Source organism: Lupinus angustifolius, chromosome LG11 (genome assembly GCF_001865875.1).
Source record: "Lupinus angustifolius cultivar Tanjil chromosome LG11, LupAngTanjil_v1.0, whole genome shotgun sequence".
In the NCBI taxonomy this organism is placed as follows: Eukaryota; Viridiplantae; Streptophyta; class Magnoliopsida; order Fabales; family Fabaceae; genus Lupinus; species Lupinus angustifolius.
Window position 1 is genome coordinate 7,595,876 of NC_032019.1, and position 13,553 is coordinate 7,609,428.

Consider the following 13,553-nt stretch of genomic DNA (forward strand, 5'->3'; position numbering starts at 1 on the left):
CAACACCAAATGGCCCTTCATCTTTGATTATAGCTTGTCTTCAACAAAGTGGTGAGATTTTTTATTTATTTTCAGCTCATTATCTCATGGTCTATATGGATGGGTACTCATAATTTTTTGTTTAATTTTGTTGTACCATATTTTGTGTGAATGGTTAAAAGCCCAAGGTTCAAGCTCCTTTCTTAGAGATTTCAACCTCTAACAATAAGCATTTTCCATCTCAAAACCTTAGACTTCAACCGTAAAGGAGTATTTTTATTTTTTTTGACAAAATGGGATCCTAGGTATCTGCTACTTTTTTAGGTGGTAAAAGTAGAGAAAAACTTGTATAGAGACATATGTAATACATCATATTTGGAGACAAGCACATTTTATGGTTTTTGATGCTATCATTTAAGATTAAATTTAATTAACATTAAAATATTAACTTGTTGTCAGGATTTTATTGGTTGTCTCTACATGGTTTCGTCTTCACACAAGTCTTTCTTTTAAAAGCAAATGATATATTGCCTCATGCATCAAGGTGGCTTGTTTGGGTGTGGCTGCATCAGTCCACTATTTGCCTAGTGACAATATTGCAAGGTGTATGTAAGAAACATAAACATTGTAAACAGAAAGTAATGAACACATAAGAGATGATTACAAGAAAATGTAAATTGTTCATTGTGGCTGATCACTTTTCTTAGAACATAAAAGGCTGTAAAAAGAGAAAAGAATAGGTTTGAAGGATAAAATAAAAGACAGGCACAGGTATTGTAGCTAGAACACATAAACTATGAAGAGACCTTGGTCGATGCATTGTCCGGTCCAAATCCATTGCTAGAAAAGCTGAAATTTTTCCTCTTTCCACAGTACCTTGGATATCTGACTACTTCCATGTCAATGTCAGATATTAAGTGGAACCTTTTCAATGCTGCAAAAATATAGAAGAATGTCAAATTTCTGGATATAGAGAAGGCTCTCTCATGCTGAACATGCATCATTTCAGTCATACACATACCTCAGGCTCAGCAGGTTTGGCTTCATCAGCTTTTATGTTGTCCTCGCCTGCATGAGAGCATTGATGTTTAGATCCTCAGTCTTTAGAACAGTTCCAAGTTTTTAATATAGTCTATCATAAATAACACAAAGCTTGACTATCTAACTAGGAGTGATTTATAGACTCCAATCTAGAAACAATGTGACTTTGATCTATACTTCAGGTCATTCATTCCAAGACCAAAAGTTTTTTCTCTCTCTCTTTGCTCCTGCAAAATTTATTTTCTCACAAGGTTGGGAAAGGGATGGAGTGAGTGAAATCAGAAATGCAAGTGATATTGTGACACTGTAGGATTGAATATACATCAGGTACTTCTATGTCTTGGACATCATTATTCAGCAACATATGGTATTACATTCACTGATTTACCAGAGCATAACTCAAGTGCATCTTGTATTAAGTCTCAATAATTTCCATACCTCCATCCTCAGGCAAATCGGAGGTCCAGAGAGTCAGGTTGTCTCTCAACAACTGCATGATCAAAGTGCTGTCCTTGTACGACTCTTCACTCAAGGTGTCCAACTCTGCAATCGCCTCATCAAAAGCTTGTTTAGCCAAATGGCAGGCCCTGTAAGATTCGGTAAAGATATTAAGACGGGTATAAGAAACAATTCGACGAACACATGCAGAATATGAGATAACCAATAACTTACCTTTCAGGAGAGTTCATTATCTCATAATAAAAGACAGAGAAGTTGAGTGCAAGTCCAAGACGGATTGGGTGTGTTGATGGAAGATCTGTGTTTGCAGTGGCTGAAGCAGCCTAATAATTGAAATACTTGCATACGTCAAGCAGGAATACAATATACGGATAAACATACGAAATTATTATGAATCAGTTAAGTGCTGAAATACAAAAGATCAAACACATACTTCATATCCTTTCAGTGACTGCTCAGCTGCCTCTTTCCTTTCCTGGTCAGTCTTGAACTCAGCAAGATACCGGAAATAATCACCCTTCCTGCATCGAAAGAAGCAGAAGAAAATCAGGGATAGAATGTAAACACACAAATCCAGTGACTCTTAGCCTTTGACACCCTGTAGGGCCAGGAATAAATCAAGCTAAGGGTACCCTACCCATCATGTGGACAAACACTATGAGACACAAAAATAAGTTATTGTATGATTATGATCACACTCATGCAGATTCTATCCTTCTCATATCTCTGATGATATGATGATATCTTATACATTATAATATAAAAGGGAAACAGTATCTACTCAAAAGAAGAAAATGTTATCAATAAAGATGAAGATGAAGATAAGATTAATGACTATATGGGCAGGGAAAGGGATTGAATTAATCAAGAAAGTATCACAAAAGTAGTACAGCTATGTGACTCACATCTTATAGTAGAATACATTTGCCTCTGCTGAGGTGGAAGACGGAATCAGATGCCCGTCTATAATTGCCAGAATATCACTGCAAATTTTGGCGAGTTCGTCCTCAACCTTTTGGCAGTAACCTTTGATCAGTTTAACATTGTGCTCATTTCCCTTGGACTCTTCCTTCTGTTCAATTGAAGACATGATGCGCCAAGAGGCTCTCCTGGCACCGATGACATTCTTATATCCCACTGAGAGAAGGTTCCTCTCCTCTACAGTCAGCTCAAGATCAAGCTTAGCTACTTTCTTCATACATTCAACCATTTCTGCATAATAAATATGTAAGATTCAGAGAGATATCATCAGTATCAGTAACTGAATTACTAGTGCTGTGCATTATGGTATACAACAATAACTAAACTTACATAATGTAGATTCTGAGCACAATAAATCTACCTATATTTCCTCAGGGTCCTAAAATCAGACAAGTTAACTAAATGAACACAATTAATCTTTCACCAAATCAGGCCAAGAAATGGTATCCAAAGGTAAAGGATATAAACAAAGTGCATTTAGAGCTGATTGGTTCCATCAAGAAGGTTAGCAATGCAGATACAACTTATTAAATTCAGATAGGTGAGTTCAATAGCAAAGAGAACAGAGGGAAGAAAACAGGACAAAAAGACGTTTCTTTCTCTATTAAGTGTTTGGCGTGAGGATAGAACTGTTCTCTTTGGTCTGGCCCATCTCAATGAGATCAAAATGTGATATTTTTAAATCTTATACACTCTTCTATTCTACCTATAAAGTAAACCAAATACAGAACACAAACCTTATCATGTTAATGTTGTGGCACATCTAGCAAACACTACCTATGATTCACTCTCATGGCAAATGAATCATGATTCAAGAGTTAAAGACTTGGAAAACCTTGATGGGTTCCAATAAGGCACTTTGGTAAGCTGTTTCAATTTTCAAGTACCATTACCCCTCTTAAAAAACTTCCTATACAAACATCAAACAAAACAAAAACATGCCACGTGAATGAAAAAATTACAAGGTGAATCTAATTCAAACAAACTACGAGTTAACAACCCATCAGCTTGAAACACCCCACCCGAAAAATAAAATACAAAATAGGGATTTCTATTTTAATACAACAGAAAAATGAGTTATTATTAAAATCTAAAAATGCAATACTGATCCTTAAGCAACATTTGAAACCCAAATATAAAAATCAAATCTTTTGCATCCTAATCCACATTTCAAACACATCAAAGCAAAACAAAACAACTATCCAACATACCCAACAAAACGATTCAAAAAACACAAACATGTATATATATATACCTTCGTATCGTTCGGCCTGTTCAGAAAGCTTGGCCAAGTAAACCTGGGTTTCTCTCTCCTTTTCTGCAGACATTGTTTGAGAGAGAGATAGATAGATAGATGAAGAAGGACAAGAACAGTAATAAGAAAGAGAAAAGAAGGGGTTGATATGAAAGTGGCGAAGGAAGAAGAAGAATAAGAAGGAATGGAATGCGAGTAAGAAGGGGAAAAGAAGGGTGGAGTGGTTAAAGATCGAGCGTGTCGTGTGGGTCAAAGGAAGACCCAAATCTATACCGTTGGATCTCTCTGTTTCAAACAGGAACCGCGCAAATCGTGATCAACACAAAGACCAACACTCTGTCTTTTTGTTTCGCACCAGTGAGACACCAACTATGATATTCAAAATCTTCCCTATAAAATTTTCATACCTTTAATGTGTTAATTATTATTCATCATTGCATTTTCCTAACCACAAATAGATAATAAAATATAAAATAATTTCTTTTTGTTTATCACATGTATCTTAATTTTATATAAGCCAAAAAACATTCACATGTATCTTAACTCTCACACTCAGTATTTTTTAGATAATTTTATTTTATAACAACTTTTGAATTTATGATGATAGAGGGTCAATTTTTAACTAATGAATGAATAAAAAACTTATATAAATGATGTATATTATTTATTTTATATAAATAATTATCTCATTAAAGAAATAAGTTTTATTGGAAAAACAAGTTATAATTGTTTTACTTTATTGTTGTTTGTAATTGATGATATGAAGTTTGTATGGAATGATTAGTAGGAGCAGGGATCTTCTCCATTAACAAAGAGTTAATTACTTTAATTTACTTATGTTTTAAACGATAAATATATTATTTTATTATAGTTAAAACATAAATATATTTCTATTCTCCAACAAAGGTGAGTCCCATGTTTCTGTATAGGACTTACTTGGAGAAAGACAAAGTCACTTGGCTAAAACAAACGGAACAGCAATATGGGAAGAAGAGAAATAATCACATGTACTATAGTATTCAACAAAAATATTCAGTGAAATTTCAGTTTTTCTTTGGTTTTACGCTGGTGATAATGACATAATGTATGTCGTGTCTCAGTTGTCTTTTAATTATGAATGTAATACATGGATAAATTTATATATGATCATTATATTATTTATCGTTCATTTAGATTATTTTTTTTAAAAAGTTAATGATAATTAAATATAAATAATGGATAAATCTTATAATTAATTACACAAATAAAAGATAAGAGAAGTTGAAATTACACTTCGTAATAACTCTGAGTGGTATATATAAATGACAGTGTAATTTCAGAATGTACAATGTCATCTATTAGTAGGAAAAACATGAAAAAAATTTGGATAGGAAGTTGGGGATAAGTTATTTCTACTCCTCCATATGAAGTTGAAAGATGAAAATCACACATAATACATTAGGAGCTAAAATTGCACAAATTAAAAACTTGAGGAACCAAAAATAAATTTTAATGTTTAATATTTTGATCAAAGAGAGAAAGAAGTATATACTAATAATATAATTTTATTATCAACCACTTATTTTATTTTGAATGATTATTAATTTTTAAACAAACAAATGAAATGGAGATTCAATACCAAGTAATAGTTAACTCACTAAGATGTATGCAACCAACACTCTCCTCACCCCAAATCCACCATAGACCGCGACGCCGCTGTTGCGAAGGCCAGCAGGAACCATTGACCCAAAACCACTCTACGCCGTCATCACCATCCATATCAACATGTTTCTCCGTCGAACAACCATCCTCACCGCTCAACTCCTCCGCCGCCTCCTCACAACCACCACCACCACCACCACCACAAACCCCATTTCACCAGTGAACCAAGACCACCTCCTCAGCGTCTGCACAATCCTCTTCCAACAACAAAACTCCCCCGAGTCAAGACTCCACTCCAAACTCACCTCCACCGAGTTTCAACTCACCCACGAGTTCTTCCTTCAGGTTTGCAACACCTTCCCCTATTCATGGCGCCCCGTTTACCTCTTCTTCCTTTACACCCAAAAAACAAACCCCACTTTCACTCACACCACAGTTTCCTTCAATAAAATGCTTGATGTAATAGGAAGGTCAAAAAACATTGATCTTTTCTGGAATGTTCTACAAGACATGTCGCGGCGCCGCGTCGCGAATGATAAGACCCTCCTGATTGCTTTGAGGACTCTGGGTGGGGCCAGGGAGCTTAAGAAATGTGTGGAGTTGTTCCACTTGATGAGCTCTAATGGTTTTGAGTATAATGTAGGGACTTTGAATAAGGTGGTTGAGGCAATGTGTGAGTGGAAACTTGTTGAGGAAGCTAAGTATTTGGTTTTGAAATTGAGGGAATGGGTTAGGCCTAATGAGGTGACTTATAAGCATTTGATTAGAGGGTATTGTGATAAAGGGAATTTGATTGAGGCTTCAAAGATTTGGAATTTGATGGCTGATGAAGGGTTTAAGCCTGATATTGATGCTGTTGAGAAAATGATGGAGATCTTTTTCAAGAGGAATGAGTATGGTGAGGCTTTGAAGCTCTTTCATACTATGAGGTTCAAGAGGATGGATGAACTCGGTCTTTCGACTTATAGGCTGGCTATTAAGTGGTTGTGTAAGAAGGGGATGATGTCTGAGGCTCAGGAAGCTTATGAAGAAATGCACACAAGAGGGATTCAGATCGATAACTTAACGCTCGGATCTGTAGTGTATGGGCTTCTAACGAAACGTAGAGTTAATGAGGCTTATAAAATTGTAAATGGGATTGACGTGCCGGATTTAAGTGTGTATCATGGTTTGATAAAGGGGCTTCTGAAGCTGAGAAGGGCCAGCGAAGCAACCGAGGTGTTTAGGGAGATGATAAGAAGAGGTTGTGAACCAATCATGCATACCTACGTAATGTTGTTGCAAGGTCATTTGGGAAGGAGGGGAAGGAAGGGGTCTGATCCGCTTATCAATTTCGACACTATTTTTGTTGGCGGTTTGGTGACAGCAGGAAAGTCAAAAGAAGCCACTAAGTATGTGGAGCGGGTGATGAACAGAGGACTAGAGGTACCGAGGTTTGATTATAATAAGTTTTTGCACTACTTTTCAAATGAGGAAGGGGTGTTTATGTTTGAGGAAGTGGGTAAAAAGTTGAGAGAGGTCGGGTTGGTTGATTTGGCGGACATACTCGAGAGATATGGTCAGAAGATGGCTACTAGAGATAGGAGAAGGGAAAGACCTCCAGTAACTGAAGATACTAATGACTTATGAATAGGCTCTATAAATGTAATGGCTGTACAAAGTGATATAAAAAACCTAAAGTTTATTGAAAATTAAGCAGCAGATTGATGAAATCTCAACATTTCCAAGCTTAGTGATAGAGTGGAGAAAACTGGCTTGCAAGAAGCACATGATTGAGGTATATAGCCCTTAACTGTGTTTATATCTGTAAATCCTTGGTTTTCCAGTGTTATAGTCAGGATGTTCTTTTTTCTTCCATCTAAATTTGTTTTGGAGGTTTCTGCGAACCCATCATTCAGAAATAATGGTTCATGGTGAAAATCATGCCTTTTCTTCCAAGGATAATTTACTTATTTTCATTTGTTGTTGTTATTGTTCTTTTTTATTTGGAAGTCATAACCTTTTCTTTATAATAAAACAATCAGGGTAGAAATGTTACAACTTTCATGAATCCAAGCTAAACCACCCAACCTTAAAGATCACTGCATATGTGCACACACCTTTGAAATGATTGCCAACCATGCTTTACTTGTTTTTAACTAATTGGAGTAAGCATATATGCTATGCAGGCTATAAAGACCACTGCATATGTGCATACACCTAGAGGCAGTCCATATCATTAGTGATGGAATGCAGATTCGTAATAACAATTATGCACAAATGGTCAACACTATTCGGTATTTGATGTCACATGATTGAGTTATTCATACACAACATGTTTTTAGAGAGAGACATGTTTTTAGAGAGAGAAATATGTTGGTGGATTATATGTTGAAACATAGATCAAACTCCTTAGAAAAATTGAAGATCTGGGACTCCATATTTTGCAGATGGATCTTTCCCCTATGTTTTAGTTTATGTTTTATTTCTTCCAATGTACCAAAAAAACTTTCCCCTTCGTTTTTGCTTCTAACATAAGTAAAAGTATTGAGCTGTTTTTATTTCTCCTCAGCAAGCAGTATTTGTTCTGTAGTTGGTCATTTGTTACAATACATTCAATCGAATTTCCTTCAGCGTCATGTCATCGTTCTAAATTGCTTCTTGTTTCTGTATAACGTTACCTCTAATCTCACAATTTGAAAATGATATGAAGTATAATGCAATGTTCTTTAATGTTTTAGAGAATGGAAAATTTCAAAGTCAAATTTGTTTCTCATTCATGAAGAAGGTGTAGGCATGTATCTCATGCACTAAGTATTCCCTATTGCATTTAAGGGTGCTTACTAATCACTATTCCTTGGGTGGTTGGACTGCTCTAATTCAAACATGTGTCTTGGGTAGTTGGACTACTTCGTCAACAACTACTTTGCTCAACATAATAGCTCACGAGACGCGCCCTGATTTTGATTATTCGCCATGGTGACCTTCATTCCTCGACGATGTGAAGTAGCTGAGTTCAGCAATTCAACGCCCTTGTTGATGATGAGGAAGTGGCCAAGCTTTGCTGTTTTTGTTCCCAGTCCAGTCATGTTCAGAAATGGTGGAGTTCCGCTACCATCTGAAACTCATTTTTATGTTTGTTTATCACTGGAAAAAATCTGTAGGTGTTATTTGAACTAATAGTAATTGTGTCCTGTAAATCTTAGGCCACCATTGCTTAAGCTGAAGATATTTGTCTTAGTTAAGAAATTAACTAGAAATGCAAACTATGAGCCTTTCTTCTGCTTTATCTCTCTGGTTTCTCTCACACACAGCATGGATTACAATGGAGTTGGATTGAATCATGGAATGGTGTTGTTTAAGAATATGTTAATTATTTTAATATCTAACTACTGTCAGTATAAAGATACATATTATATCATTTATATTATTTGTAAATAAATATATGTAAATCGTAAAACTAATAATGAAAACTTGGGAAAGTAGCCTCTAAAATTTTAAACCTTTAAAAATATCATTTTTAATTTGAATATAATAATAATTTTAATCAGAATATGTTAATTACATTAAGATAGTGTATTTGTTATAATAATATATAATTAAATAAGCAAATTAGTTAGAATAAAATTTGTATTTGCGAAATAAACTGCTGGTATATGTTCAAAACCTTTGAAATGCAATAATCTTATTTAAAACTTGAATAGTTATATTTTGCGTAAAACATGGTAATTTTTTAAGGGAATACATGAATTATCTTCAGATAGAATTGTTGTGATAACAATAGGCGAAAGTGGTTTTGTTTGGTAGCATGCTTATCAAAATAAATTTGATTGTAGCCATTTTCTTTAATACGTAATATATATTTATGAACTTACACAAAGTATTATACCATATATCATTACTGTGACATGGCTACGGTTCATTTCATTATAAGTCCAATAGATCATAACTTTAAGCTGTATGGAGGGATTTTCCAAATATCAAGGGGTAATGTAACCCTTTGAAGCATAACAAGCCATGCATTTGGCATAGTTAAAAAAGAGAGACTATAATCATATATATATATATATTTGTGATTATAATCTATTAGATAATAATCTTGAAAAAGCAACAATCCCGAGGAAGATGTGAAAAAATATATATTTTTCTAAAATAAAACTTTATAATTTAAGTTTGATATATCCAACTTAATTTATAAAAGAAATTTATTTATCTAAAAAATAGTTGTTCCAAACTGCCATTGAATGAGGCGTTTACAAGTGATGAGAAGCATGTGACATTTTTAACTAGAAAAATATATATAAGTAGGTACCGTCTATAAATTTTATATATTGTCATTGGATTATCTATTATTCATATTTTATTATTATCATCGTCCCTTCAAAAATTTAATAAATTTTCTATCCTTATACAATTAAATTTACTATCCTTTATTATATATATATAAGAAGAGATATGTTTACACCTAAGTTAAGTTACACTAATTACACTCAATCTCAAAACCAAATGAATAAGTGCAATAGACAATGAGAGTGGAAAAAAATCTTAAATAACTTATTACACTCACTCATTTGATCTATTAGATTTAAGAAAATGAATGGTTGAAGTTAAATATAATTATATATATATATATATATCATTATAGGTTACAAATAATGTTTAAGTATAAAAATAAAAAAAGAGTTAAATTTTAGAGATGATATGTAATTTACTGATCAATTTATAATAAAAAATACTATACATATTAATTTGTATGACATAGGCAGACATCATTTCAATCCAAATCATGACTTTACACCACATCAAGGGGCGTTCCAAACCTTGAAGCTAGCATAGCATACCCATTAGAAAACATAAGAAGCCAATGTGTAATAACATTTACAATAATCAACTTCAGTTTTTCTCTTACTTTCTCCTATATATAACATACTCTTATGGTGTAAAATTATATAGATCACAAATAAATAAAATAAAATAAAGAATAAAAGAGACATGGGTGCTTTAACTGAGAGTCAAGCAGCTTTGGTGAAGAGTTCATTTGAAGAATTTAATGCAAATATTCCTAAACACACCCAACGTTTTTTCATCTTGTAAGTTTTCCTTTTCATTTTGTTATTTGTTTATATATATATATATATTGCATTTTTGAAAGAGCTAATATTGTGAGTGTAAGTGACATATATCTATATTTTTTTGGTGTTTGTTTGAAAATAGGGTCCTGGAAATTGCACCAGCAGCAAAAGACTTGTTCTCATTTTTGAAGGGCACTAGTGAAGTACCCCAAAATAATCCTGAACTCCAGGCTCATGCTGGAAAGGTTTTCAAGTTGGTAAGTGGGAAAAAAGGCAACAAAAAATTTATTATTTATGCAATTAAAAAAATCTTCTTTCTAATATTTTGGTTGGTCTTGTCACTTAACTCTTTTAATTTTCTCAACAAGCATGATATACAAAATGAGTTTGTATCCAATACTTATACAATGTCAATGAATATAGATATTTTTTGTATTTTATATTTTCACATTATTTGCTCACAAGTCTTTTTATTATAGTAATAATAAGTTCAAGTACTTAACTCCAAACATTGTATAGACATAAGAACCAAAAACTAAATACACATAACTTTACATGATTAAAAAAGTACATTTTATAATTAAATGTCAATAATTTATAATTGTCTAATTAAGAACTAAAAAGTAAAAGCAAAAAATAAGAATTCTAAAATCATTAAATTCAAAATTCATTTTATAATTTTATTTTGCATTTAGAAATAGTCGTATAATGCACCACATACAAACAAATTTTCTTAGACAAGAGACAATTAAATGTCTATCTAAGAAGTCCACTATTACATTAGTAGTATTTTGTCATTATCCTATTTGTCAATATAGGTATATGAAGCAGCAATTCAACTTCAAGTAACTGGAGCAGTGGTGGCGGATGCTACATTGAAAAATTTGGGTTCTATTCATGTCTCAAAAGGAGTCGTTGATGCTCATTTCCCTGTATGATAAAAACTCTCTATTTATATCTCATACTTTATAATATATTTTTCTTTAATTACTTATTATTTCCTTATTTAAATTATATTTTTAGGTGGTGAAAGAAGCAATCCTGAAAACAATAAAGGAAGTGGTTGGAGACAAATGGAGTGAGGAACTTGGCAATGCTTGGACTATAGCCTATGATGAATTGGCAATTGTGATTAAGAGGGGGTGAATGATGCTGCTTAATCTTAAATAATTAGTGATCTATTATTGCCATAAATAATAATGAATCTTATTTTCAGTTGTATTTTGTTGAATAAACTCTTGTTGTAAATGTTGGTGGGTTGATTATTCACTAGGTTTACCTTTCCTTCATGACAACAAAATTGAGTTTGAGGGATCTTTTGATATTATATGTATTCCCACTACAAATCCTCATTGAGGTTGGTGGATCATGTTACCCTTTAAATTGGGAGAGTCTCCCATACCTTAAACTTTTATTTATTATTATAAATAAATACTATTTAAATGATGTTTTATTCCTATAAAGTAGCAATGATTTCAGTATTAATGTTGAGTTTAATATCTATTTATTTTTCCTATAAAGTTTTTAATACGGTCAGTAACTTTTTTATCGTTGACGTATATTACTTTTATTTAGGAAAAAATAATTAATAGGTCAATAATGGATATTATCCTGATTGTATAAAAACTGTTAAATGTTAATGTATATATAATACAATTTAGCTAGACTCAATTCTAATCTGAGCTGTAACCAAAGCTAAAACAATTTGCATGTATTTATGTAAATAATGCTTAATAAAATTATTAGAATCCTAGACCAACTTTATTTGTTGAAGTCCTCCTCTTAGAATTAGGAAGTAGGTTTTAGTCCCATCAACTTCACGAGTGGCTATTTTTTTATTCTAGTTTAAAATATTTATATTAAAAAATATTATAATAAAGTTCTGTGAGTAGTTTACGGTTTTGTAATTAATTTTGAGTTGAAAAAATATCAATCCTCAAATATATATGTAAAATGACAAACTATTTTGCAATTATATCCAAGTATTTAAAAATTATTTTAAAACAATTTTAATGTTTTATGGTTTAATATTTGAAAAACAATTTGTAAAATTTAGAATTTAATCACAATGAATTAATAAGAAGAAAAATAAAAAAGAAGTAATGTGCACAAAGATTTCCTATTGTTATCTCTAAAAATTGAAGATAAAACTTTTTAAGGACTAGAGACTATCTAAGATAAACCCCTTCTAAGGTATAGAAATTATCAAAGACAAATAAGGGTTAGAAATTATCAAAGACGAATCCCTTCTAAGGTCTAGACATTTCAAATCAAGTTTTGTGTTTGTGTATAAAGTTGCTTTCAATAGCATTAATCACACATCTCCGGTTACCTATCTATACTTCTATAATATATATAAAAGATACAGTATATATAAAGAAAAAACATGATATAACTATTATTATATATGATATAATTTTTGTTTTCTTATTTTGCCTTTCAAATTTTTTAAATTTTACAAAAAATCATATAATCATACGTAACTACTACCAATATATTAATTATTCTCTCACATTAATTTGACAATTAAAATAAATACAAAAATATAATATAAAATGTACCCAATAAAAAATTACAATACATTTAATACAAAATAATATTTCGATTCACCAAAATAAAATATATAAAACTTAAATACTCGACATTATAAAATAAAAATGTTATGGTTAAAAAATTAAGAAAATAATATAGGATATGTAATAAAGATATGAACATTAGATTATATGGTCTTTTGTAGAAAATAGAAAATATGCAAGGGCAAAATATGGAATTATAAATTACACCATGATGGATGGTTACACCATATTTTAACTTTATAATAAATATAGATATAGAAGTATACATATAATAAATATAGAAGTATAGACTATAATAAGTATAGATATAGAAGTATAGATATTATGATACTATCTATATTTCTGTACTAATCTACAAAGTCAATATATATGTAATTACCTATATGGTATAACGTTTTCATTCCTATTTTGTCCTTTCACAATTTATTATTTCCACAATTTTAGTTTAAATTCACGGGGCCTTAAATGCACATTCCTCCATTTTATTAATTGTTAGTGTAAAAGACATATTTCTATGTGGCAATTTTACATTTCCCGGAGAGACTGTGGATTCAATCCACGGATTGAATA

General features: G+C 31.9%; 3 protein-coding genes across 4 annotated transcripts; 2 read left to right on the forward strand and 1 right to left on the reverse strand.

Annotated features, from left to right (window-relative positions):
* LOC109361334 (14-3-3-like protein GF14 iota) lies at nt 616–4,018 on the reverse strand. The gene is made up of 7 exons (XM_019606788.1): nt 3,716–4,018; nt 2,385–2,691; nt 1,913–2,000; nt 1,693–1,802; nt 1,459–1,607; nt 1,001–1,047; nt 616–913 (listed from the first exon to the last, which is right to left on the reverse strand). The coding sequence occupies exons 1-7, from the start codon at nt 3,786–3,788 to the stop codon at nt 908–910; spliced, it is 780 nt and encodes a 259-aa protein (XP_019462333.1). The 5' UTR covers nt 3,789–4,018; the 3' UTR covers nt 616–907.
* On the forward strand, nt 5,354–7,078 carry LOC109359276 (putative pentatricopeptide repeat-containing protein At1g26500). 2 transcript variants are annotated; one of them, XM_019603884.1, is made up of 2 exons: nt 5,623–5,701; nt 6,000–7,078. In XM_019603884.1, the coding sequence occupies exon 2, from the start codon at nt 6,026–6,028 to the stop codon at nt 6,983–6,985; it is 960 nt and encodes a 319-aa protein (XP_019459429.1). In that variant the 5' UTR covers nt 5,623–5,701; nt 6,000–6,025; the 3' UTR covers nt 6,986–7,078. The 2 variants fall into 2 exon arrangements, with proteins under 2 accessions (XP_019459428.1, XP_019459429.1); XM_019603883.1 differs by having other exon boundaries at nt 5,354–7,078.
* LOC109360105 (leghemoglobin-2) lies at nt 10,299–11,821 on the forward strand. The gene is made up of 4 exons (XM_019604839.1): nt 10,299–10,425; nt 10,550–10,664; nt 11,226–11,339; nt 11,431–11,821. Exons 1-4 carry the CDS (start codon nt 10,328–10,330, stop codon nt 11,551–11,553), a joined length of 450 nt encoding a protein of 149 aa, XP_019460384.1. The 5' UTR covers nt 10,299–10,327; the 3' UTR covers nt 11,554–11,821.